Source organism: Spermophilus citellus (assembly GCF_964194105.1).
Source record: "Spermophilus citellus genome assembly, chromosome: X".
Taxonomy (NCBI): domain Eukaryota; kingdom Metazoa; phylum Chordata; class Mammalia; order Rodentia; family Sciuridae; genus Spermophilus; species Spermophilus citellus.
Window position 1 is genome coordinate 102,239,114 of NC_138190.1, and position 26,941 is coordinate 102,266,054.

At 42.8% G+C, this 26,941-nt stretch overlaps 2 protein-coding genes across 7 annotated transcripts in view; one reads left to right on the plus strand and one right to left on the minus strand.

Moving 5' to 3' along the window:
- PLP1 (proteolipid protein 1) overlaps nt 1-26,941 on the plus strand; it is a 104,317-nt gene that overhangs the window by 12,439 nt on the left and 64,937 nt on the right. For 2 of the 4 annotated variants that reach the window (XM_081277560.1, XM_081277561.1), the window contains exons 2-3: nt 9,396-9,517; nt 13,694-13,800. In XM_081277560.1, coding sequence (XP_081133686.1) covers nt 9,419-9,517; nt 13,694-13,800 — 206 coding nt within the window. In that variant the 5' untranslated portion in view covers nt 9,396-9,418. The remainder of the gene's footprint in view (nt 1-9,395; nt 9,518-13,693; nt 13,801-26,941) is intronic. The other 2 variants (XM_081277562.1, XM_081277565.1) reach the window with 1 other exon arrangement.
- Nucleotides 1,704-26,238, minus strand: LOC308639331 (glycine receptor subunit alpha-4; the record flags this gene model as incomplete). 3 transcript variants are annotated; one of them, XM_081277559.1, is made up of 9 exons in its annotated part: nt 1,704-1,793; nt 10,014-10,163; nt 15,171-15,385; nt 18,981-19,121; nt 20,981-21,063; nt 21,201-21,424; nt 22,067-22,134; nt 22,403-22,533; nt 26,168-26,238. In XM_081277559.1, 9 exons carry the CDS (start codon nt 26,236-26,238, stop codon nt 1,704-1,706), a joined length of 1,173 nt encoding a protein of 390 aa, XP_081133685.1. The 3 variants fall into 3 exon arrangements, with proteins under 3 accessions (XP_081133685.1, XP_081133683.1, XP_081133684.1); XM_081277557.1 differs by lacking the exon at nt 1,704-1,793 and adding an exon at nt 3,416-3,706; XM_081277558.1 differs by lacking the exons at nt 1,704-1,793; nt 22,067-22,134; nt 26,168-26,238 and adding an exon at nt 3,416-3,706 and having other exon boundaries at nt 22,403-22,513.

Below are 26,941 nucleotides of genomic sequence, written 5' to 3' on the forward strand. Positions count from 1 at the left end.
TTAAAAAGAACATTATGGTTCTTTTTTTTTTTAGGTATAGGAGCTTGAACCCAGGGACACTTAACCACTGAGCCATATCTCCAACCCTTTTTAATATTTTATTTAGAGACAGGGTCTTGCTGAGTTGCTTAGGGCCTCACTAAGTTGCTGAATCTGGCTTTGGACTTGCAATCCTCCTGCCTCAGCCTCCCAAGCCACTGGGATTTCAGATATGTGCAACTGTGCCTGGCAACATTATGATTCTTAATTCATTATCATTCTTAATTCAGTAATGCAATTTATAAGGTTTTGCTGTCTTCTTAACTTTAACTTAACCAAAAATTAGCCTGTGTGCACATGCATGTGTGTGTGAACTCTATGTGATCTTATAAGATCTCTTTCAGGTCTGGTTTTCTGTGATTAATACATTCATGGAGAGGGAATGAACCGAATTATGGTATATGATAAGGAAAGTGGGAAGTCTTGCTTTTATTTTGTACACATATGGAGTACTGCTAGATATCAGGAGCAGAGTGGGTTAACAAGTTGTATAAGATGCAGTCTCTCTCCTCAAAGAGCATATTCTACATTTCTTCCACTGAACCAATGGTAATACTCCCTGACTTCCCAATCCCTGGGTGGTTCCCATGCTTGTTTGATTTGTCTGAATGAACAGAGAAGCCTAAAGTCATTAATACTAATATAGTGAAGTCAAATTTAAGATTTTGGTAGCCAGAAATGATGAGATAAGAACTACAGTATTGATAATAGTAGAATGAGAGTGGAGAGAGGCAAATGAGGATACATATAAAGATTCCCAGGATGTGATATGTTCTGCACAACATTGGGATATTTGTGTAACTTAATGAAAAGAGAAAATAACTTTAAGCCAGCTTAAAATTTTAAATAGAAGAGCACCCATTCTTTGGTGATAGGTAGGGGAAAATGCTTATGGGAGAAAGTTAAGGAAATAAATTTTATCCACTATCCTTCTTCCATTTAGAAATTTCTTTTGGCTTTGCCTGTGAATTCTGGGAGAGCAAGAAGCTCTGCTAGTGGATTAAGTGGAAAAGGGAGGACAGACTGCTGGTTTTCCAAAGAGCAGAGCATGCTCAAGGGGAGATGATAGTCTTAACAACAACTGAATAAATAAAGCCTTTTCTCTGGAAAAATATATGTATAAAATATTTAACTGACATTAAATATTAACAATGAATTAATGAAAACACCCAAAACACTTTTTTATGTAGGAAGTTTTTCCCCTTTTAAAAAATGCTATTTTAAATTTCAAAATCACTTCAGATGTGATTCAGGCAGAAAGTAGTGTGGGTCTCTGTAGGGGTGAGTACTGCGTAAATGACTACATAAGTGGAAGTGACCTCCAAGTGAGTCTTTCATATCACCTCTTGCCCATGCACTCTGGTTAGAAGGGTCTAAGTCTAAGAATTCCATGATTGAATGGATTGCTAGGCATCTGATGCTCTCCGTGAGACCTAGCATTTCCCCAGCCCCTGTACATATGTGGGAAGGGTATACCTGATTCTGACACAATGCATCACCCTTCTCCTTTTAGGGACTCCAATGGAAGGGGTAATACCTTCCACCTGATGCTGCCTCTGAGTAGCTCTGTGAGCTCCTTTGGGCTATTATGTTGGTTGGTACTTTGACTTCTTTGGCTCCCAGCACCAGCTGATGCCCTGATCTGGATCCCAGTTGGGCAGGCTCTATTGCTCAGTGCTGTAGCTGTCTCCAGGGCATTGTTCTTGAGACTTCCAACAGGGCAGATTTGTGCAGTTGGCCCATCTGGACAAGATCTACAACAAGCAGAGCTCTGTGCAATAAGCTCATCTCCATAGTTCACCCCCCTCTAACCCCCGCCTTCGGGCTGCGGCAGCCTGACACCCCAGCCCCACCATGGAGAGTATCAAAGAGATACTCTCTGCTCCTTTCAAAGGGGTATTGCTTGTGGCCTCTCATTCATTGGCACTACCTGAGCAGAAATGGGAAAACAGGGGCTCTCTGCTATTCTCCATTCTATCTCTTCCTTTAAACCAGTTTTTAAATCTTCAGTCTTCTTGTCACCAGAGTGATAATATCGCAAACAAAAATAACTTCTAGAAAAGCTACCTTGGTCACCCCAGAATATTCTCTTCACGATGAAGAGACCAGAATATTCTCTTCACGAAAAGAGCATTTGTGTGAACAGGAAAGAACAGACAACCTCAACGAAGAAAGAAAGCAAGAGTTTTTTGTTTGACTATAGGATTTACTTTGATCGTTGGATTTATTGACTTTCAATTGGATATCATGTGGAGTGAGTGAGTTGGGAGAGAGTGAGACATGGGGAGAGAAGATTGGACTTACATAGTTAATTATTCTAGCTACAGAGAAAAGGTCAAGATGTCTAAGAGATTATTTGATCACTTGGTCCAGCTGTTATCCCCACACTTTAATCTCTCATATCTTGTTTCTGTTCCTCCATGGTTAGGGTAATTCAAAGAATTTACTGTACCAGGCCCATGCTGCCCCACATTGCAGTGGTATGTTAGGCCTGAAACATACCACACCAACCTCTCTATTCTGACATTTCTAGTAGCTTTAACTGACTGCTATATCTCTCACTGTTCCTTACTATAGAAGGAAAAAGGGAAACAAGAGAAGCATGAACAAACAACACTTATTATGGCTCTCTAACTTCTAAAGCTACTACTCTGAGGTTGGTTGAGTCAATGTTTGTCCAGGATAGCGATCCTTTATATGCCTAGTTCCTTCCCAGGAATTTTGAACCCACTCTGACCTGAACAGGGTTGCATGGCACCATTACTTGCTCATTAAAAGGAAATGAAGAAGCAAGCTTTAAATGAGGGTCCTGGAAAATAAAGACTTGGGAGAAAAAAGAAGAAACAAATGAAAAGAAAACCTATATCTTTGTCTTCCTCTCACTGTAAGGAAACCTGACTGGGTCACACAGGCAGCACTTGAGTATGGGAAAGACTTCCTATTTGAGGTTGTGATAGGAGGGATAGAGGGTCAAGTAAGAGCTAGGATCTGGTGAGGGGAGGTGGTAGGGTGAGGACTGGTATAGATTAAGATGACAAACATCAGAAACTAGTAGCAATGGTCTGAATATTCTCCACTGGAGTAGAGGAAAGGAGGGGGTCCAGCAAGAAGAGAAAGTCATCTTGGCACCTTAGTCTCATGAGAAATGGGAGAATATAGAGAAAATATGGACTAGGGTAGATGAGCCATCTTTATAAGTACAGCCACAATTGGCACCATGCAGTATTGGCTCACATAGCTTTGGGACTGGTAGTTGGAAATTCTGAATGGGAGATTGAGAAGGAACTGTCTTCCCCAGTGGAGTCTAATGGGGAGGGAAAGCCCACCCAGGAAGAAGCAGAAAGCCATAAGCTGTACTCTATAACCTCTACCTTATTCACAGTGCCTGGTGGATATCTTCTGACTGTAGCACTTTATAGACAACCCAGTAGAAAATATTGAAAATGAGGAAAGTAAAAGGGAAGACAGCCCGGGAGATGGTGTCAATTCTCTTGGCCCGGTCCACATAGAGTTTCCGCATGGTTTCTCCTTCTTTTAGAAGAGGGGCTGGAGTTTGGGGGCTATAAATACTAGAACCTTCCATTGGGCCTCCATCCCTTCCCTGCAGGCAGTGGCCCAGGCCATAGCCACGGAAATAGAAGCGGCTTTCTCTTATGATGTCTTCCTCCTGGATTACAAGGAAGAAAAGGTAAAAGTTGAGGTCAAACCTGTAAAGTAGAGGGATAAAGACCAGGCCTCACATAACTATCTCACATATAGCTTAATTCAGAGAAGGTGGCTGTATACACAAGCCAAGCTTTTTTTTTTTAATTGATTCTTTTTAATCATGCAGATGGTAGAATCCATTTTGATAAAAATTATGCAAGCATAGGTTATATCTTATTCTAATTAGGACCCCATTCTTGTGGATCCACATGATGGTGGGATTTACTTAGGTATTTTCATATATATATATATATATATATATATATATATATATATACACACACACACACACACACACACATAGGAAAATTATATCAGATTAATTCCACTGTCTTTCCTTTTCCTATCATCCCCCTCTTCTTTTTCCCCCCTTTGTCTAATCTTCTGAATTTCTTTTCTTCCCTATTACCCCTCTTTATTGTGGTTTAGCTCCCACAAATCAGTGAAAACATTTGACCTTTTGGTATTTGGGGATTGGCTTATTTCACTTAGCATGATAGTCTCCAGATTCACCAGGCACATGCTTTTTGATGGCCACAAAACTCTTCATGAGGTAGATGAAGGCTAAGCAGCTATATGTGCTACATATGATATGTTATAATTTCTGTATTTACAGTTAGGCCCTGAGCTGCCTTTTAAAAATGTATAACATAATTTAAAGTCATTTAAAATCCAGTGAAATGCCAACTGTAAGGGACATCTCAATATTAAGTTATCTTTGGTAGTAAACAAAAGAACAAAACCAGCTGCACATGGTGGCACATGCCTGAAATCCCAGTGGCTTGGGAGGCTGAGGTAGGACATTTATTACCCAATGCATATTCCATTCAAAGCCTCCTCAGCAACTTACTGAGGCCCTAAGCCAACTTAGTAAGACCCTGTCTTAAAATTTAAAAATTTTAAAAAAGCTATATTAAGATGACAAACATCAGAAACTAGTAGCAATGGTCTGAATATTCTCCACTGGAGCAGTGGAAAAGAGGGTGCCCCAGCAAGGGCAGAAAGTCATCCTGGCTCCAGAAACAAGGCCAGACCTCAGTCTCATGAGAAATGGGAGAAAATAGAGAAAATATGGACTAGAGTAGTTGAGCCATCTTTATAAGTACAGCCATGATTAGCACCATAAATTATTGGCTCACATAACCAATATAACTATATAGTTTATATAGTTATATATATATATATATAACTATATAGTTATATATATATATATATATATTTATATATAAATATAGTTTGTCAATTTGATATAGCTCAATTGGTAGAGTGCTTACCTCACATGCACAAGGCTCTGGGTTCAATCCCTGGCACCACAAAAAAATAAAAATATTTTTAAAAAGGCCTGGGGATGTGACTCAGTGGTTGAGTGCCCCTGGGTTTAATTCCTGGTTCCAAAAAAATAAATAAAACATCAAATAGTGGAGCTGAGATATTTAGACTCGGTGAAATTGACTTTAATGAATTTCAAAAGCTTCAGAAATAGTATTTCTTGAATGTAGTATCTTTTGAAAGTTCAATTATCTTGATTCAAAGCTGAGAATTCCAAAAGTTTTAAATCACTTAATGGGTTATCCAAAGCAGAGTAAAGCTAATGACTCTGTTACAGATATGTGTACTTCTAAGCAGAGCAACAGATTTGACACAAGGGTCAATATATCCAGAGTGACAGTTATTACCCAATGCACTTTCCATTCATATATAATATGTGCATAATGATAAACTCATTAAGATTGAGGGGGTAAATTCTATATAAGCACTAAGTAATATGGCAAACTACAAAACGTCCATTGATCCAGTAGTCAGATGGGAGCCAGGAAGTAAGCACAGAAAGATAGATATAGGAAAGAGAAAAGACAAAAGCCCCGGAGTGATCAATAGAGTGTTAGTAATATAAGAGGGTGTCAGGCACCCATTTAGAACCTATTTACTTTTATTTTATATAAGACCCAAACAAGCCTGATTTTATCTTCCTCTAAAGGGAAGTGTTGAGAAATATATCCTTGAAAGATGTTTATGATTTTAGAAAGTATTGAAGGTTTGGGGGCAAAATCTTCAGCTATCTAAAAGAAATCACCTGAAATGCCAATTGCTATCTCAGTTTGCCCCAAACTGAGGGGATTCCTGAGACTTGAGTCTTTAGTGCTAAAACTAGGGAAGACCAAGGAAAACCAGAAAGAGTTAATCACCATACAGCTACCTAAGGTAGTTAGTATAATTATAAGAACAAGATACAGGTGTGTTATATGGATATGACATAGATATTTTTAAAATGTGGATCAAATAGATTTTAAACATTTTGTGCAGTTAGAGGGACATCATAGGATCTTCATAATGGGACCTCTGCAGCTATGATAGCACATTGAAATGCCAATTGGACATTGGTGTGGTAAGTCCTAGTAACCCTTGATTGTTGTATCACCAGAAGCTGACCTGTCACGAGGGCAAGCCTGTCAAGTAGGCATTGTGTTGGTCTTGTTCACTGCTGTATTTCCAGTGTCTACTTCTGTGCCTGAAACATAACAGGAACTCAGTAGACTTTGGTGGAGTGAACGAATGGACTGGTGAGCCACATGCTTCAGAATATAGAAAGAGAAGAGCTTTTTGTTCTTATGCAGCCAGCATCCTTTCAAGATCTCAAACCCAAAGTTTACTCAGAAGTGAAACTCCCTGGGTTATAAAATACTTTGCAGGAAAAATAATTACTCCTTGCCCACCCTGCACAATGGCCTGATGCTCTTTGACTTCCAGAAAGGGATTAGCATTTTGGCATAGGAAAGAATCTGTCTGCCCACCCTAGAGCTTTGCTGCCCTATCCTTGATTTGTCAGGGTCTTTGTGGAAAGAGTTTTATGTGGGTAGACCAGAGACAATTTGCTGTTGTGGTGTACCTTAACCCCAAGTGGTTGTAATAGGGAAGTCTTAGCTTTATGTTCAAGATAATTCCAATTGTCTCTTTCACCACAGGACTTGGCTCATCTCACATGAATTCTCTAATTCATTTTTACAGGGGAGGTTAGATTACAACTGCTATTTCTGTTTCTATATCCAATTATTTCTTCTTTCTCCAATCACAGTAAATCTAAAAGGAATTATTTGGAAATATTTCCCAGGCCATAAAAAGACATTTCATACAGTAGAAAAAATATGGCTTATAAATGAGTCTAGGTCTTTTTGATTTTAACAGGTATTTCTTGTAGCTGGAGGAATAAAGATGAGTGACCTGAAAGAGGGAGTCCTGGTTTTGTGTCTTATCCATTTAGGCCAAATTCTGAGGTGTGTGAATGTGTGTGTGTGTGTGTGTGTGTGTGTGTGTGTGTGTGTGTGTGTGTTGGGGAGGGAAAATGGAGCCATAAATACCACTTTGTGACTTCTATTGCTGTTGACACAGAACTCCATTTTTCCCAGTAAGGGAGGAGGACTGAGAAACTAGAGAGAGAAGATATTCCAAATCAAGCTGGGGAGTGAAGGCACAGTGTGGGAGGTAAAGTAATCAGTATTGATATGTAAGAGAGGCAGGAAAAAGAGACTGGAGGTGGGGGAGGGTGCTGGATGGAGGATGGCAGAGATAAGCAGAGTTCTGGGACTAAGTTCCTGAGAGAACTTGGCAGTACTTTGGAAATTCTTTTCATTTTCAAGTTATTCTGTTGATAATGGCAAGGTTTTCTTTCTGTCCAATTTGACAGAGTACCCTTACCAAACAGCCTGCAAAAGTTGGTGGGCTGCGGTATATGGCTGCTATTTTTAAAGCCTGGTGCTAGGGCCTGCAGAGGTGACAAAAAATAGAGCTTCATCCTTCCCTATAAATCTTGTAGACTAACTGGGAAGATAAAGCAGAAACACATGGGAAAAAAACTCAAATATTTTAGTAAGTGACATGGAAGGAGATCACCATGTAGTAGAAATGGGTGGTTGAGGAGAGATTAGAGAAGAAAAGGATTAAGCCTGAAGACCCTGTAAGCCTGAAGATCCTGGGATGACTGGCTCCTATTTTCCTATCTTTTCTTTCTTTCTTTTCCTTCCTTCCTTCCTTCCTTCCTTCCTTCCTTCCTCCCCTCCCCTCCCCTCCCCTCCCCTTCCCTTCCCTTCCTTCGTGGTGCAGGGGATTGAACCCAGGGCCTTTGCATGTGAGGCAAGCACTCTACCAACTGAGCTATACCATAGCCCCTCGTATCTTTTTTCTGGCTAAGGATTTCCTTCTGCTGAAATGGTAGGACCCAGAGAGGTTCTAGTAATGGGTGAACTCTCCATCAACTTGTTCAGCCTGCCTGTTGCCTCCAGTATTCCCTTTACAGTTCTACTGGAATGACAGTAGCTTTAGGAGACTTGAAAAGGAACATGATTTGTGGCACAGATTTATTCACCTTAATAGTAAACCCCAGACCACTTCCAGGAAGGCTTCAGGGTCCTAAGCAGGCCCCAAGATGCTGTTATAACTTTGTAATAATTGAGCACTGGTTATGACAGACTCCATTATGAACTCAGGGTCAACCTATATATGAGCAGGAGGGGACAGCTTGTGGCCAGTTGGGGGTTGGGTGAATGCAGGGAAAGAGGTGGGACTAGTGTCGACATGGAATAGGTCTGTGGTAACTTTAGCAATATTTTGGTGCTGAGACATAAACACACGCAATGTAACTGGGAAAAGGACGCTGGACTGGTTGGTGACCTACTTTTCTTTTCCAAGGAAAACATTCAGAAGTTGTCAAGGTCAGACCCCCTGTAAGAATAAGATTTTGGTACCTGCAAGTAGGTTTGAACCAACAAAAGAAGGGGTGGAGACAGTTAGTTTAGAAGAAAGAGAATCCTCTTTCCTTTCCCTGTCAAGTCTATATTTCTTTCTTTTTTTTTTAAAGAGAGGAAAGGGAGAGAGAGAGAGAGAGAGAGAGAATGAATTTATTTATTTATTTTAGTTCTCCGCGGACACAACATCTTTGTTGGTATGTGGTGCTGAGGATCGAACCTGGGCCGCACGCATGCCAGGCGAGCGCGCTACCGCTTGAGCCACATCCCCAGCCCTCAAGTCTATATTTCTGCCCTAACCCTCCGTATGGGACAGGAAAGTCTTTCTTCAAAGAAGTCCTACCCAAGGACATGCAGTTATGGATCAATCCACTAGAGGGCATGCTGCCCAGGACCCAGTTAAAGGGATGAAGTGAGGCAAGAGTACATAAATTTGGACAAACCCCTATACTATCCAGGAACTCCACCCTCTGCAGAGAAGGACCTTAGCAAGGGGCATGAAACCATAGATAGTTTGTGGTTCAGACTGGCTAGAGCCAGGATTCTGTATGCGTATGTGTGATGCTGGGAGTCGAATCCAGGGCGCAATACACCCTAGGCAACTGTAATTGTTTCCTATCCCCTAGAGGTTATTCTGCACTTGCCCCTTTAGTTTTAAAGTATTGAAATTAGGCAGAAAACATAGGGTCACAGTTGAAGACAGACCAGAACTCTGTGTCCCTGGAGATTAAGCAACTAGCATGTAGCTTAGCAAAGACTTTTAGCTTTGCTCATAATTGGAAGCTTGCTTCTGTGAGGATAGCCCAGGTATCTCTGTTGTCATGACAACTTACTTAGCACCTATTGTCTGGGCAACTGAGGGTAAACTGCCTGTGTTGTCATGACAACAAGCTTCCTCTTATATTTCCCTAGGTGATCATTCTACTGTAGAAGAAATGGGGTTAACAAACAAGAGTGAGGGAGAACAACAGTCCAAGCCCAACAACTCTGATGTGTCCAGTGAAGATCAAGAAGAAATCCAACAATCAGAAGAGGCAAGTAGTGTTCTTTCAATTCTAACTTAATTTAAGAACCCTCTTATAATGCTCCCTAGAAAGGCACCAATGTCTGATTCTTGAATTCTTTACCACTGATTAGTGTGGAAAACCTGGGGTCCTTCTTGGTGCAGAGAGAGCCAGGAGCAACCATTGTTATTTCTCAAAGCAATGTCATATGAACGAAGTTGGTAAGGTTCTAATACTAACTGACACATTTTCAGTGCATAGTGTATGCTAGGCACTATGCCCATGGTCTTAAATCATTCTACTATACTGCCTTATAGGGGTTAATGTCCCATTGAATACATAGGAAACAAAACCAAAGAGATATTGTACTTAGCTTAACTGTGCCCAGCCTGGGACTAAAATCCAGGGTTCCTGACTGCTTGTTCAGTTCTTGCAGCTTAGGTTGGGTCTTGGTTTGTGGGAGTAGTAGTAGGGAAGAAGGAGTCCAAAGGAAAAAGAAAGCGGGCACCTCCTTAGTTGTACTCACCATGCATTGGCGCCTCTGCCTTCTTCGAAGTCGTATGAATTCCTTATGCTGACGGGAGACAAAATTGACAGCAGCATACTCCAGCAGGGCAGCAAATACAAAGAGCAGACACACGGCCATCCAGATGTCAATTGCCTTCACGTAGGATACCTATAACATCCACCAACAGGGCAGTCAGCCATCTTGACATCCTTCCATGGTCTATCCAGTGGATTTCTAGCCTGTATCAACTGCCTGATGTTCTTCAGTTTTATCCTGAATTTCTTTTTTTTTTAAAGCAGCTTTCCATGATATGTCCCATTGTCTGAAAGCTCATGTCAAAGAGATTGGGTTACTTATCATCTTTTTTTAAAGATAAAAAGCAGATGTTGATGAACCTTTATTTTATTCATTTATTTATATGCGATGCTGAGAATCGAACCCATATGCTAGGCAAGCACTTTGCCACTGAGCCACAACCCAGCCCCTACTTATCATCTTTCACCTCTCTGCACTCTCCACCTTCTATTTCCATCTGCATTTCCTCCCTGTACTTATTTTCCTTTCTTCCTTTATATTCTTCTTGCATTTCTACTTCTGCTTCTGCTTTTTTTTTTTTTTTTTTTTTGATACCAGAGATTGAACTCAGGGGTACTCAACTATTGAGCCACATCCCCAGCCCTGTTTTGTATTTTATTTAGAGACAGGGTCTCATTGAGTTGCTTAGTGCCTTGCTTTTGCTGAGGCTGGCTTTGAACTCGCAATCCTCCTACATCAGCCTCCCAAGCCAGTGGGATTGTAGGCATGCACCACCGTGCCCGACTTCCTTCTGCTTTTTAGTATTCTTTTCATTCGTCTTCTGATTCTTTTATTTCAATAAACAACAGTAATCACGAGTAATGCATTTGTTTGCCGGTGTTATCTCCTCAAGTTCTTACAACCCTCGTGGTAACTGGGCAGGGTTCACCATGCCCATGTAAGAGACATGAGGACACTTAAAGCTCAGAGAGACAGGTTTAGCAAAGATTACCCAATGTGAAGGTGTGTATTGGGAGTTCTGTTTTTTCCTGCTCTTTTTTAAGAGTGCCTATTTGGGAATGGGGCTCATCCTGGAGAGGAAAATAGACCAATATCATGAGGATGCACTGTTGGCATGCAATTATTCACTCTAGTACTCTCCTCTCACTACCTTCCTTGGCAGTCTTTAAGTACTTTTCTCTCCTACTGCCCTTGTGGAGGTTTTACATGGACCTCTCCTGGAACAAGGCTAGAGCTGGGTGGGGCCAGGAGGAGAGTAGAGCTCAGATTTCTGAAATCCTTTCACCTCCGTAACCAGATATAATTCTACCTAGTTTTGAGCTCATGGCATAAGGCTCCTCAGCAGGGGTAGAATTCAGGACACATGACTTCTTTCATCAGCTTCTGTTTTGTTGGGCAGCAAGGATGCTGTGGATCCCAGGTAAGGAGAAGGTCTCATGGAATAATTCTTTACCTTAGTTTTTGTCTTGTTTTAGTACTGGGGATCAAACCCAGGGCATGCTAGGCAAGCATTCTACCACTGAGTTATACCTCCAACCCCTGACCTTAGCATTTCTTAACTGAAAAAAAAAAATTGTTCATTTTCTGAGGATCAATTGGCAATGTTTGGTGACATTTTTGGTTGTAAAATTTTAGGGTGGCAGTAAATATCCTACAATGCACAGCCTTCCCTCAGTATACACACACACACACACACACACACACACACCAAAAAATCTCCCTCAAATGGCAGTAATGCTATGAGGCTGAGAAATCCTATTCTGTTTGTTTTAGGGTGATACCACAAAGGGTGGTAATGGGTTGCTAGGCAACTACGATTAGATATCCCTTGGTGTCTCCACTTTGCCACTTATTTCATTCTCCATCTCCCAGTCCCACTGTGCCCCCAGGGATGGCAAATGTGTGTTATGAAGATCAATGATGAGTCAGTGACAAAGGAGGATAATGAAGGGCTTTGAACCATCAAAGGAAAGGACACATTAAGCACCAGGAATAATGTCTTGTTAATGATGAATGATGTATCAATATATTTTTTTAAATCTCAGGAGTCCATCCCCTACTATTATAGCTCATCTGAAGGACTACAACAGTTTCTAAATGGTCTCCCAGCTTCTACATTTGCCACCTCCAATATGTTTTCGAAATGATAGTGAGTTTTGTTTATGAAATGTAAATCTGATCATATTACCCCCCACCTTATACCCCTTTGTGGTTCTTTATTACCCTTATGCTACAGTCCACACTCCACTTAATCATGACATGGAGCCTCTGTCTACCTCTCCAACCTCATCATGCCCCTTGCAATCTATGATCCACTATGGTGAACTATTTTAGTAGTTTTCTAAGAAGCAAATCTCTGCTTTTCTTTCTGTCTTTTACTTAGATAATTTTATATATCCTCCAGCTTCCACTTTAGATACATACATCTTCTAGGAAGCCTTCCCTGATCTTTCTAGTCTGTGTTGGTTGTCCTGGTATATGTGCCCAGGTTACCTATACCTTCTTAGCATCCATCACATACCTTACTATTCCCTACACTAGACTGTGAGCTCTTCCATGACAGGGATTATTTATATGCTCATCACTGTTCTAGTCCCAGTGCCCAGGTGAGTTCTTGGCACATAGTTAATTTTTTAAAATCAATGAATGGATAGATGGTTTGGTAATGAGTTTTTCTCTACTGGCTTCTATTTGCTCTCTATGCTGTCCTTTCCACTGCTTGCCCCGAGAACTAAAGGCTAGTTAGATAACAAGATCTAGAGAGAATTGGGTCCTTCCTTTATTCTACAACTTTAGGTCTAACCTGGAAAAATCTTTCATTTAGCCCTTCTACTCTTTTCTGAGGCATCTGCATTTGTGGAGATCAAGGGCCTTGGAAAGAGATAGTGGTGAGTGTCTTTGGAGGTCCCCCATAAGAGCAAAGGAGTGGTTTCATGGGATCATGGAGAATGGACACCCCAGCTGAGTTCTCCTACAAAGCAAGTCTCTGCGAATTTCATCCTAGACACTTAAGTTGTGTTGTAGAGTGGAATTCAGAGTCCCCTGGCTTGGCTCCATCCCTTTTCTCAGGGCTTCCACTGAACTTAATGCTACACAAACTCAAGAGTGAGCAGATGCTTCCTAGGTTACTGAGTTTCTTGCTCTGTGGGGCTGACTAATGAGGCTGTTTCATTTGGGGTGCATGCCTGGGTATTTTGCTTACTGGCCAGTGAGGTAAAAGAAGGCACAAAATGTTGTAAACAAACAACCTCCCAATAAAGTCTACTTTTTCCAAATGAGGAAACTAAGTGATTCCTGGGAGCAGATGGATTGTGCTCACTCACAGGAGGGGACCAGAAAAGGAAGTTCTCTTGGCAAAAGGAAGGCATAAATTACAATAGCTCGCAGAGTTAGAGAAGAATCTCCTTGATATGGCAGAAGCAATAAACTAGGGCAGAGTTCTTAGGGCTGAATTACTTTACTGCCTCTGGTTTCCATATAGGCCACTATCAAAACATAGCTACCACAGCCCAGCCTGGGCCCTGTGGTCCTTGTCTAAATCCATCCTGCCTCTCAGAGCCTCATAAATATCCCTGTCCATGTAGGAAACATATTTGCAGGAAGTGACCCCAATAACTTTTCCTTGGATACTTGATCCTGATCTTAATTATTTGTCTCTCTAGAACTTTGGACTACCTCAATGGTTTCTCAGCAGATCAAAAATAATTGGGGTCAATATTAGCTGCTGCTTTCTCATATCCATCACGTTTCTTTTCAAATCTGACACATGGTAAATATAATAATAATTAACATTTATTGAGTAGTTATTATTGTCAAACATTGCCTTGTATATTGATATATATATATATTTGCATTCTTTTTTATTTTTTAGTATTAGGGATTGAACCCAAGGGTGCTTAGCCACTGAGCCACATTCCTAGCCTGTTTTATATTTTATTTAGAGACAGGTTCTTGGTAAGTTGCTTAGAGCCTTGCTAAAGTGCTGAGGCTGGCTTTGAACTCACAGTCCACTAGCCTCAACCTCCCAAGCTGCTGGGATTACAGGTGTGAGCCACCACATCCAGCTGCAATAGCATTCTTATTCCCATGTTTCGAGTAAGACAGAGAGGTTAAGGAATTTACCTAAGGTCACACTATTAGTAAATGATAAATCTGGGATTTAAACCCAAATTTGCTTGACTCTAATTTCATACACTTAACCACTATTCCTCCATATAGCAAATTCATAAATTTGCCATGAATGTCCCAGATTATCTCCTGCCCTAAGTAAAAAGTCTTATTATGAACAAACACTGAGAGAAGGGAGATCAAAGGTTCTGGTTCCTAATGAATCAGAGCAAGAAGGAATATGTTCACTGAAAGATCTAGGAGAAACTGTGTTGTTTTTCCTTTCCATTGTTTTTCCATGATCAAGTACAGTATCTGGTATATAGTAAATGCTCAATAGATATTTATTGAATAAATGAGTGTTCTAACTCCCCGATGTGCTCAGAGCCTTGCTGACTGTAAGGACTTTGAGGTGACCTCTAAATCGCCTACAGGAAGACATGAGACAGGGAGAGCTGTTCCTAGTCCCATCAGCACAAATCTTTCTGCGTAATCAAAACATAACTAGGCCCCAGATGATCAGAGTCTACTGCCTTTAATTTCTATTTGCTACCTTAATTTTTTTTTCATCTTCAAAAAATAGACACTATATCTAGAGCTCTTTGTAATAGTATCTTGGTTCTCCCATAGTAAGAAGACAGAAGTTGGTTCAGAATCCTGATACTGCTTTGGTTGTTTCTGGTGGGACATGACCTTGAGAAGGTCATTTTACCCATCTGAGGTGTTTCCTCATCTGTATCATGAGGGAGTACAACTTTTTACTTGATGAGGGTCTTTTGATCTTGGACATGCTAGTATGTTCTGAAGAAAGTACTCACTCCCTAACCAGACAGAATCCCTAACCTCAGCCTCCACGTTGTTATCTATATCATTGGTATATGTTGTGGGGAAGAGAGTATGTTGGATGCCTGTTCCCACTCAGTGGCTCCTCTCAACCTTAAATCCAAGGTCAGTAGTGATCAGGAGGGAGCATGTGATGAATGAGAAATGGGAAACTTGATGACAAGCAGGTTCCCTTGCATGTCTCTTCACCTTAGGCAAAGAGGCCCGGGAACCAGAGCTCTGGGTTGTCATGGTGAGCACAGTAGTGATACCGAGGCCTACACGGGCAGGGGCAGCATCCATGTTGATCCAGAAGGAGACCCAGGACAGGATGACGATGAGTAGACTGGGGATATACATCTGAATCAGATAATATCCCATTTGCCGTTCCAGGTGAAACTTTACCTCGATGCAGGTGAATTTCCCTGCAAGGAAAGAGGTGAAGCATCAGGCCCTGGGTCCTCAGCCTTCTGCTGATCCTAAGTGGCAGAAGTAGGATATCCCTGTCTCTGTTGAACAATTTGGGGCACCTCAGCTGGGCCAATAAATGAGCCTTTGAAAATGGCCACAGTTAGTGCCTGACATCTACTAAGAAAGTTCCCAGAGCAGCCATAAAGGACATGCCCTCTTGCTCCTAGCACTTTGGCTTCCAGCAGGAGGTCTTTTGAGTGACAGCACAGCAAGAGGATAAAAGCAAGAAGGCTCCAGAGTCAGACTGACTGGGTTTGAATCCTGAACCTTTCACTTACTAGTTGTGTGACCCTGGGCAAAACACCCAAGCTTTTTGAACTTCAGACTCTTTGCCTATAAAACAGAGTAGTCGCAATATCAGTGCCATCACTGGGCTGTTGGAAAAATTGAATAAAATGATGTATTTGAGGTGTTCAACTCATAAGTAGCTATTACTATTGCTGTATGATTATTAACAAGACAATTAGTTCAGACTCTACTCAGATATAAGCAGCCTTGCTTGCAACTGCTAGTATTCCAGAAGCTGTCTAGCAACTGTACTGGGATAAAGATTGCCTGTGTCTTAAGCAAGTGAGAAAAGCCATTTAACAAACATCTATAAACAATGTCCATCAGCGACTGGCTCTGGACAGTGGGCAGTAGTTTCCCATAGAGCATTAGGCAGCAGCATTATATTCTAACAACAAAAGGTACATTAGCCCTAGGTACATGTACCAGTGCTCAGCCATCTTCACTTTACCCTGCTTCCCATGACCCTGAAGCTAAGAAAACAGTTGCTTATAGATTCTCCAGAAGAAGAAGCCTAAGACAACCCAAACAAAAATGAGAGGAGATATATATAGTCATCTTTTGATTTCCATGGGGGATTTGTTCCAAGACCCCTCTGCAAAAACCCAAACCTGTGGATGCTCAAGTCCCTTATATAAAATGTCACAGGATTTGTGTGTAACCTGTGTACATCCCCCTATATACCTTAAATAAACTCTAGGTTACTTATAATACCTAACACAGTATAAGCAATATGTAAATAGTTGTTGCACTGTATTACTTAGAGAATAATGACAAAGAAAATAAGTCTAGGGCTGGGGTTGTAGCTTAGTGGTAGAGTGCTTGCCTAGCACATGTGAGGCAATGGGTTCAATCCTCAGCACCACATAAAATAATAAATAAATAAAATAAAGGTATTATGTCCATCTACAACTAAAAAAATATTAAAAGTAAATAAGTCTGTACATGTTTGGCATAAATGCAATTTCTTCTTGAATATTTTTTATCTGCAGTTGGTTGAATCCTTGGATTTAGAACCTGTGGACATGGTATTGTTATTTTATCCTGATCCAGGCTTACTCTTACCAGGCCTACCAGATTTCTCAAGCCCAATGATTTCATCAATGACTGATGAAGGTTTTGAGAACCTGTGTAACACTATGACTACCTACTGTTCCCTGATCCTACCCTACCTCATGCCACTCTGAGCTTGTTGCCACGACATGTTTTTACTAAGTGCCTATATATTTTCTTTCCCTTTGTTCATTCCTTCCTTTTCCTGTAATAGCAGTTGTTTTTCATTATGAAATTAATACTTGTTTAGAAGGCGGCTGGCAGGAGAGGCAGAGCACTGGTACAGATGCCTGGGGCCAATGCACTAGAAAAAAAATAAGAAGGGGAAAATAATAATATTCATAAGCTCACATTTATGAAGCCCTTATTAAGTACCCTGACATTATCTCATTTAAAACTATAGTAAATCTTTGAGGCAGGTACTATTATTATTTCCCATATTACAGATAGGGACACTGAGGCATGAAGGGATTGTTATGTTTCTCAAGGACATTCAACTCGTGAATAATATAGCCAGAATCCAAACTCAGGACTATCCGACTCCAAAGTTCTTGCTCATATCTGTTGTATTGCACTACTTTACATTTAGAGCTCATATTTCCTTCTAGGATTTTAAATGCATGTTTTTTTTGTTTCTTTTATCACAATACAATTTTTCTGTGTATTCAACTTTGAATCTTACTTTTTAAAATTTGTACATTTCCATGTAAATACAAGAACCTTGCAAGCATCTTTCTTTCTTTCTTTCTTTCTTTCTTTCTTTCTTTCTTTCTTTCTTTCTTTCTTGTACTGGGGATTGAGGGATTGACCCCAGGGGTCTTTTACCCCTGAGCCACATCCCCAGCCCTTTTTGTTTATTTATTTATTTTTCTTTAATTTTGAGACAGGGCCTCACTAAGTTGCTGAGGCTGGCTTTGAACTTGCAGTTCTCCTACTTCAGCCTCCCGAGTCACTGTGATTACAGGTGTGCACCACCACACCCAGCACAAGCATCCTTTTTAATGTCTGCATACTATTGCTCCAAGCAGGCACACTTAACCTTGCCCTACTGGTAGATAGTGAGAACAATTCCAAGGTTTGGGCAGTATAAACAGTGACCCAGGAGCCATCTTGGGGTCTAAAGTCAATGTGATATGTTGGAACATTTCCTTATAATACATTCCAAGGAGTGGAATTCCTGATAAACAAGTACAAAAAATTTTAACTTGTAGATTAAAAAGTTTCTCAAAGTACCATTTTTTTTTCCTGGATTACCTGCATTAGAATCCTCAGGATGCTTGTTAAAATGCAAATTTCCAGACATCATTCCTGGCATGTGTAATTAGAATGCCTGAGAGGTAGAGTCCAGGAATCAACATTTTAGCAGACTCCCCAGGGAAATATATTACATACCAAAGTTTGAAAACCAGTGACCTACATAAAATTGCCAATTTGTTAGCCCCAAAATGTTATATCAGTGTCTACTTCCACTGGCCTTTTCTGAATTCAATGAACTGTTTCTCTACCCATCCCCCACACCCATGCATCTCACATATGTGCACACACATGTTGATAAGGAGCACCCAAAATATATCAGAACACCTTAGGAGGGACCCAGGATCTCCCTCCCTTCAGTTTGCTACCTCTATCTTAAAATCTGAGCTCCTCACAAATTGTCAGGGGAAATGAGGAATCAGTAACTCTTAGGGAAGCTGCAAAGAGTAGACACTCAGGCTAGAAAAGCAGCCTCTCTCCACTTCTAGACCTATATTTCACACCTGAGAGGTATGGATGCTAAGCTGGCTGCTACTCTCAGGCCTGTTCCCTGTTCAGCACAGCCATTGACTACTTTGAAATGTGGATTTCCTAGCTTTCACACAAAGTTGGCCCCAGGAAAAGTGGAAAATTCCTGCTACTCACTGTCACAGCTCTATTTCATGTGACAGGGACAAGAGTATGGGCTTTGGATTTAGATTTGGATTTGAATTCTGAATCTGCCACTTAAAAGCTGTGTGACTTGGACAATTAATGTAACCTCATAGAACTTCAGTGTTCTCTTACTGAAAAATGTGTTGATAATCATGACCACAATGAGATAAAGTTTATGAAGCACATAGCATCATTTCTCACCTAGACTGGAACTTCTGTAGAGGCTAGCTGCCTTGTTCCCTTGCTTCCCATCTGGAGGTCCTCGTGTTCCTCCTAGCAAGTAAAAAGCCTGGTTCTTACCTGTGTTGTAGTGTTTGGTACAATAACCTAGATCCTTCTCATCCCGCAAGATAAATTGGGGCAAAGTCAGCCCCTCAGCCACTTGGACAGCGGGAGCATCTTCTAGCCACTCAAACACGAGGTCATTCATGGTGTAGCCAACTGCAAGGGACAGAGATGGCAGAGAGCTGCAGAATGGGTGTTGGGTAGGGTTAGAGGTAGTGTTAAAACAAGCAGGCAAGAACAGATGAAAAACATGTCCTGGGGTTTAGGAACTGCAGCTCATCTTGGAAAGGGAAACTTTTCCTAAAAGGATATTTGTTCATTTGTCTCATGGGCCTGTCCTAAGTGGGTAAGTCAAGAAGATTCCAGACTCCTCTCCTACCCTCCTACCAAGTTCAAAAGCATGAGAAAGGCCCAAAGAAGAATTATTCGGGCAGATCTAGAATGAAGGCCAGGAGGGTTGGAATGATATCAAGGGCCCCAGCTGGGAACATCCTGCTATATATTAAGCCCAGAGGAGCAAGCATGTGTACTGACCACATGTCTTGAGCTGAGCCAGCCTCAGAGCCAGGGCTTCTGCCACTTCACCTCAGGGAAGAGAGAGCTATTTATATCTTGCCAGTCATGCATGGGACAATGTGCATACCACAGACTCCTAGCCAGACCCTTGAATTGGGACAAATTTAGGGTTACTATCTGAACATACAAATCTCTCACAGAGAGCAGTTCATGAAAGTTCATGCCATTTATAGTACCAATTCTTGTATGTCGGTCAAGAAGGGAACAAAAACACTAAGGCTCACAGAATCCAGAATCAGTAGGGCTTTGACCCAGAGTAGCTGTGTGACTTTGGGTGAGTCACTTCCCCTTCTGTTTAATGAGAACAGCAGCTGCTCTATTTATTTTTCTGCCTTCCTTCCTTCCTTCCTTCCTTCCTTCCTTCCTTCCTTCCTTCCTTCCTTCCTTCCTCCTTCCCTTCCTTCTTTCCTTCCTCCCTCCCTCCCTTCCTTTCTTCCATAATTCTTTCCTTCCTTCCATACCAGGGATTGAACACAGAGATACTTAACCACAAAACCACATCCCCAGTTCCTTTTTTATTTTTTATTGTGAGATATGCTCTCACTAAGTTGCTTAGGGCCTCCCTAAATTGCTGAGGCTGGCATTGAACTCATGATCCTCCTGTATCAGCTTCCTGAGCTGCTGGGATTGTTAATTACGCACAATCATGCCCAGCTCTGCTCAGTATTCAAAGTTGTTGTGAATGGATTATGGGAACCTGGATGTGATTGTGGTTTAAAAATTCTTAAAGAGCTGACCACAGGAAACATTCTATGTGTCACTGTTATTATGTACTAGAAATAGCCTTATGAGATGACTTCTCTGAGGACCTTGTGGATATCTTCTGATTTTGTCTCAACTCACCCAGGAGATGGGGAAGGAATGGAAACAGGTGACAGACCAGCCTTGCCATCCTTTGGCTCCTCTGCACTTAGGACAGCCCTCATAGACTGGTACCTCTACCAAAGAGGAACCCTTGGGTGACTTCTCCTTTCCAGTCACTTTTCTATGTTTGAAACTATCCTCTCCTACTTCTCTATAATGATTATCTCTGTTCATGAGAATCAGAGTTCAGAGAATACCCTACCCTGCCCAACAGTGGCATTTTATAGACATCTTTAAGGTCTTAACTCAGGGAAATGCTAAGGGAACATATCTTTAGGCAGAGGACACCCTTTCAAATCCCCCTCCATAGTCATTACAAGCATATTTGTGTATGAGGCTTGTGCTATCCCATGTCCTAGTCTTTGGAATATCTAGACCAGAAAATGGAAAAATGTACTGGACTGAGTGTCAGAAAACCCTAGATTCTAGTCTCATCTGTGCCAAGAATTGTCTGTGTGTGCTTGTGTAGACCCCGCCTGACTCTGAGTAGCCCTTTTAATACCTGGGATGTCATGAGATGGGGTTTACTAGCTGCTGTTTCAGGCCTTGCTCCATGACTTTCTAGAGACACTTACAGCTTTCTAGCTGCATTGTGCAGGTCTGGATGTCCATAGGGAAGTTCTTGAGGTCCATCGGGCAGGACAAAATGAGGGTCAATCTGGTGGTGACAGTAAGAAAGAAGTGACATCAGCTTACTGGGATCTAACACTGCATAAGGGACACTTCTTCCACCCTCAGCCTCCATCTGTCTTCTTCCCCTTGATGCAAATTCTCCTGGCCATTCACTGGGTGTACCTGATGCTGTAGAGCACATTTCCATTCTTGAAGATGCGCAGCAATTTGTTGTCTGTGGTTACTTCGTGGAAGTTGGCCCCTTTCTCATTGGCAAAGAAAAGGTCTGGCTTCCAAATAGAGTCCAGCATGGAGGGGTCGAGGTCTAGAGAGTCATCAGGATATTCTCGGTAGGCCAGGCGTGGGTCATTCCACTGCTGCCGCAAGAAGACATTGACTCTGTAGTCCTGGGAGGGTGCAGATATGGGTCCATCAGAGGCAGTGCTATTTCCAGGGGCTCAGCAACCCTACATGAGCAGGAGAGTCATGAGGAGGAAATGCTGGGGCGTATTGGGGACAGTAGGCATTTTCCACTGGAGGAGCTTGTTTGGGGCTAATAAAGCAAAGATGGGAAGGAAAAAGGTATTTATTTAAGCATCTACTATGTGCCAGGCTCTCTGCTAAGTGCTTTATTTATATGTATCATCTCATCTAAATTTTACACCAATCTTTTGAGGAGAGTGCTATCATGATCTCTATTTTACAGATGAGAAACTGAGACCAAGAAAGATTTAAGTAGACATACCTTAACACCACTGTTAGTTAGTAGAGCCAGCATTTGAACCCAGGTTTGTCTAATTCCAAAGCTTGTTGTCTGCATGGAGCTACTTCACATATTTGGCCATGTGTTTGTTGCTTAGCTAGTTCATCTTTAACTGTAGAAATCTAAGGCTAGGGAAAAATATCCTCCCAGTGGCCAAATTCAGACCCCTATGGCTTTAGCCATGACAATGAAACAGGAAGTGGACAACAGAGGTATGAAATGTGTGTGGCCTGGTTGGCTTCTCCATTCACATTGGGGTGGAAAGGGGAACAGGAAGATTCCTTACCATGGTGGTCTCGGTGACAGAGCCAAAACTGTTGATGAAGATGTTGCAGGTCACATTCACAGGTGGGCCTAAAGGTACAAAGCACAGCCCATTGGCAGGGCATTCCAGAAGGCAGGGAGCAGGTTTGAGGTCTCTCTCCATGAGCTTCAGGCTGGGAGAAGATAGTGCCAGCTACACAGGCCCTTGGACTACAAGGAGGGGAGGCTGTTTCTGAGCTATAAAAACTAGCCCTGGAATACCAGCCTTCTTCCTTAAGGCAATTCACAGGGGCTGACTGGGTAGTGTGTCACAAAAAGTGTTAAGGAGGGAATAGTTTTATAGAATGACTTTTCTTACCTTTAAAATTGGGCCGAATTCTGGCATCATATCCAGATGTTCGCCCCATAAGCTTGTCCAGGAAATCAGAGGGGGACATGGGCTGAGACCCCTTGTTTCCAGATTTGACATCCTCCTTTGCAAAAGCCACCCTGGACACGAGAGGTAAAGAAGTCTGAGGCCAGTTGCATTTGTCAGAGACTCTCCATTCTCATCCTCATCTACCTCTGACTGGCCTCCTCATCAAGCAGGAAGATAAGAGAGAATGGGTCTCTGAGTAACAGTGTACAAAATGAGAAGAACAATAATAGTCATAAGCCAACATGACAGCTCAGCCACTAGTCCTAGGAAATGGTTTTCACATAGATTAGATTGTTTTGAGAGAGAGAGAGAGAGAGAGAATTTTTAATATTTATTTTTTAGTTTTCAGTGGACACAACATCTTTTATTTTTATGTGGTGCTGAGGATCGAACCCAACACCCCACGCATGCCAGGCGAGCGCGCTACTACTTGAGCCACATCCCCAGCCCCAAGATTAGATTTTTTTAACCCTATAATTTTCATTGAGTTGTGGGGTGAGGATTGTTATTTCCATTTTACAGATGAGAAAATGGAGGTTTGAAAAGGAGTGACTTGTTCAAAGTCTCAGGGCTGGTCAGATACAGGGTTAGAATTTGAACATCATATTGTGGTCTTGTACAGTGTTCTTTTTGTGAAGGTGCTTTGAAAGTACTCAAAGAAGAGTGATATCTCACTGCAGTGTTTTGATTATGATAGGGCCATTGGGATGTTCAGCCAATCTGGTTTGGCCAAGGATGGGAGGGGTTTAGGGACAAATTACATCCCTGAGTATTGGTGTCAGTTGCTTGGGCTTCACGTGAGAATGAACAGGATGTAAGGCCCTGCTTCTGAAGAGGGAGGTGTGGCAAGAAGCTAGGTTTAGCATTTGTTAGCAAGAAGCTAGGTTTTGAGTTCTTTTGGTTCAGGGCCCTGGCCGTTGCTAGCAGGTGTACTCAACTATTGTGAGGAAGCAGGTCCCTGTTCATGGGAAAACCCCCCAGTAGGGTGATCATGCAAAGAAGCTTAACTCCCATCTTTCCCCCTGAACAGCCTGATTTTGAGGAAGGGGCCAGTATTCTTTGGCCTGGCCTAGAAGCCAGCTTCCTTTTCCCTTGAGAAGTTTTCTTTCAAGTACAGCAAAGTCTCTTTGGCATGCCTGCTTACCAGCTTACTAGCCAATATATAGACTAGGGACCAGAAACTCAGCAAAACATTGGGGGCAGGGGCAGAGCTCAGGCTGGACTCCTAGCTAGGCCAGGTATCTCCTACTTCATCTTGGTATCATCATTGTGCCAGGTATGACAATCAGCTCCACTGCTGACATGGCTGCTCCTACTGTGGAACTGGGCAGCAGGGTGGCTGCTGTCCTTCTGAGTCTCAGTCTTCTTTGAGCCAGTGGGCCTCTCTTTCCCATGCACCAGCCAGTGACCAATAGAATAATAAAAATAGCTAAAACACCATATTAAACTCTTCACATACAATATCTCATTTAGTTCTCATATCAGTCCCTTCTGATCATCCCTAATATACTCATGCTTTGTTATCCATGGGGGATTGATTCTAGGACCCCCTTTCAGATACCAAAATCCATAGATGCTTAAATCCCTTATATAAAATGATGTAATATTTGCATATAACCCATTGCACATTCTCATGTGTGCTTTAAATCATCTTTGGATTACTTATAAGACCCAAAATGTTGTAACTGTTAAGCAAATACTTGTTATACTAGTACATTTAGGCAATAATGGTAGAAAAAAAGTCTGTACATGTTCAGTACAGGTGCTATTATTTCAACATATTTTTGACCTATGGTTGCTTGAATCCATGCATGTAGAACCTATGAATATGAAGGGCCAACTATATATACATGTGGAGGCTGAGGACTCATGAGGTGAAGTGATATTCTCACAATCATCTAGCTAGCAAATAATAAAGCCAAGATTTGAACCCAGAGCTATTGACTTCAGACCAAATCTACCACAGTACTATGAGGCAGGTGTGGCAGGGTGAGCTGCCAAGGAACCAGAGTTGGGGAAGTTCAGTGGCAGCTCTTTCATGACCTCCTAGAGTCTTATCTCCTTAAATTCCCCCAAGCAGGGGAAAACCCTTACCCTGGAGACAGAGGCTATCCTGGCCCCCAGCAGGAACAGCCAGAGCAGGTGGCCTAAGCAGGCTGTGGAAATCCGAGGAGGCTAGTGGTGGTGCTGGAGCAAGCAGAAGTCTGCAACTTCACCACAGGACGTCCATGCTAGCCAGGTGCTGCTGCTGCTGCTGGCCACCTGCCACCTGCCTTCTGGGAGGCCACATGGCCCTGCACATGGAACAACCAGACCCTCTACTGTCCTCATCCCCACTCTCAGGTCGCTTCTCCCACTAGTATCAGCCCTAGGAACCCGACACACACTGTGGGATAAGCTGTCTTCAGCCCCAATTCCTCTTTTGGCCCCCACTTCTGGGGCTACTTTGTCTGAGGACCTGAGAGGAAAGTGACTGTGTACAGCCACTCCTTCCTCCCTTTCATTCCTGCAAAAGTCCCAAACACCAACAGGACCTAGGAGGTTCCAGTACTGACAGGCTTTCTCATACAAGGCCCTGGGGTGGGGTAAGAGGAGAACTCTGAATCAGTTACTGAATACCAGAACAACATCGGTCGGTCATTCCCCCTCTTCAGGCCTCAGTTTCCATATTGTTCATATGGGCATATCAAATTGCCCATCTTGCTCTAATCACCTTCAGTCTCCAAACCCAAGTAGAAAAGCTGCCACTGGAGCTTGGGTCGTTGAGGCAGCCTCTCTTCCAAGAGGGCCAGCAAGTCGCAGCTTCATGCCCTCCTTTTTTTCTATATCCTCCTGTCAACTCCAGGTGAACTGCCATTCCACTCTGAGCTACTTTTTAGCCTAAAGTTTATTGTTGTGCTCTGCATCCTTGTTTGCCTGCCAGCCAATGTATCTGCAAGCAGTAGGATAGGAGACTCCGCAGAAACAAGCAGCTCTGGGGTGTTCCTTGGATTAAGAGGGGGAGGAGGGTACTGCAGTGACACTTGCTCCTTCTGCTTTGGGGTACACTGCTCTTGGGATGCATTTCAGTCCAAGCCATACTATCTTTCCTGCTCAGCTCATCCTATCAACCTAGACTGGCTCCTGACCTAACAAGAAAGGGGCAGTTGGTTGGGAGACATTTACAAGGAGCCCAAGCATGCCTTGCATGCAAGCCCAGGAAATGATTGCTACTTGGTGCCCCTCAAGGGACAGTGGGCAGCCATGTATGCACAGTCAGGGTGATAGGGTGATTGCAGAAGGTCAAAGTTTGGGCAGCCCATCTCCATCTTCATGTGGTCTTAGGGAAAACCTGTGTTACTTGAAGACTCTTGTGCAGGCAACTGCCAGATATTGCTGTTGTATTTAGGGAACTGAGCAGGATGTAGCCCAGCTGGTAGGGAGACAGGATTAGGTGGCAAGTTAGATGTCCTCCATTTGGGGGCTCAGCTACCTAGCCCCTACCCCAGGCCCAGGAAACTTGCCCATGCAGAAGACTTCCTACCAGCTTTGACATCTCTAATGGAAAGCTCCTGAGCCCTGTTTGGGGGAGCGTGTGCCCTCCCCTGGAACCCTCCAGACTGTGGGCTTTTTGTAAACTTAGAGGAAACTGTGCCCGCTGCCCAGGTTGCCCCCAACCTCCTGCCAGTGTTTGCATGCACCTTCTTCTCAGCCCACTCAGCTCACCTGAGGAGGACCTGCCCTGGCAGAGTCCACAGAAGAAGGAAGGAGAGGGTTGCAGGAACAAGAGTTGTCATTCCGTGGGGACCTTGGAGCCCTTTCTCAGCCTGGCTGCCAAGGTGAGGGGAATATCCCTGTGGGAACGCCGAAAGTATAGAACCTTCCTCCAACTTGGGCTGCTCCAAGGAGCCCGTGGGGCTGGGCTAGGAGTTGCGCTCTCTTTCCTCTTCTGCCTCTTCTCCTCTGCCCTGTCTTTATCAGTCAGGGGCCAGAACTATTCCCCTGGAAATGATCCTGACACAGATAACCCTACCGGCTCCTGCTTGGGCTCGCCTTGGGCTTCGGAGGGCCTCAGCTTGCCAGCCAGGGAACCAAAAAAGATTCTCTTTGGGCAGCAATCACCCTCTAAACCCTGGAGAGTCTTGGAGGGGAGGGAGGAGGGAGACCGGTAGAAAGATGTTTCCCTCCCTCCCACCTCCCCGTAGATGCACCCTCTGAAAGCAGCAATTTAAAGGCACAGTCACCAGCAGCTGGAGTGGGGTTCAGAGTGTGTCCCTGTGCTGGGGAGGAGCTTGGGCTGCCGCTACTGCTTGAGAAGAGCCAGAGGTGTTCTGTCCAGCCTCCAACTCTCCAGCTGGAGGAGGGCACATAAGTGGCCCTGCTGCCCCCCCACTCAACCACTTTCCTTTTAGCCTGGAGCCAAACTGGGGCTCAGCAGTAAAGTTCCAATGATTTTTGTAAAAAAGACCTCAGAAGGGTTAGGCAACAGCCACTGGGTAT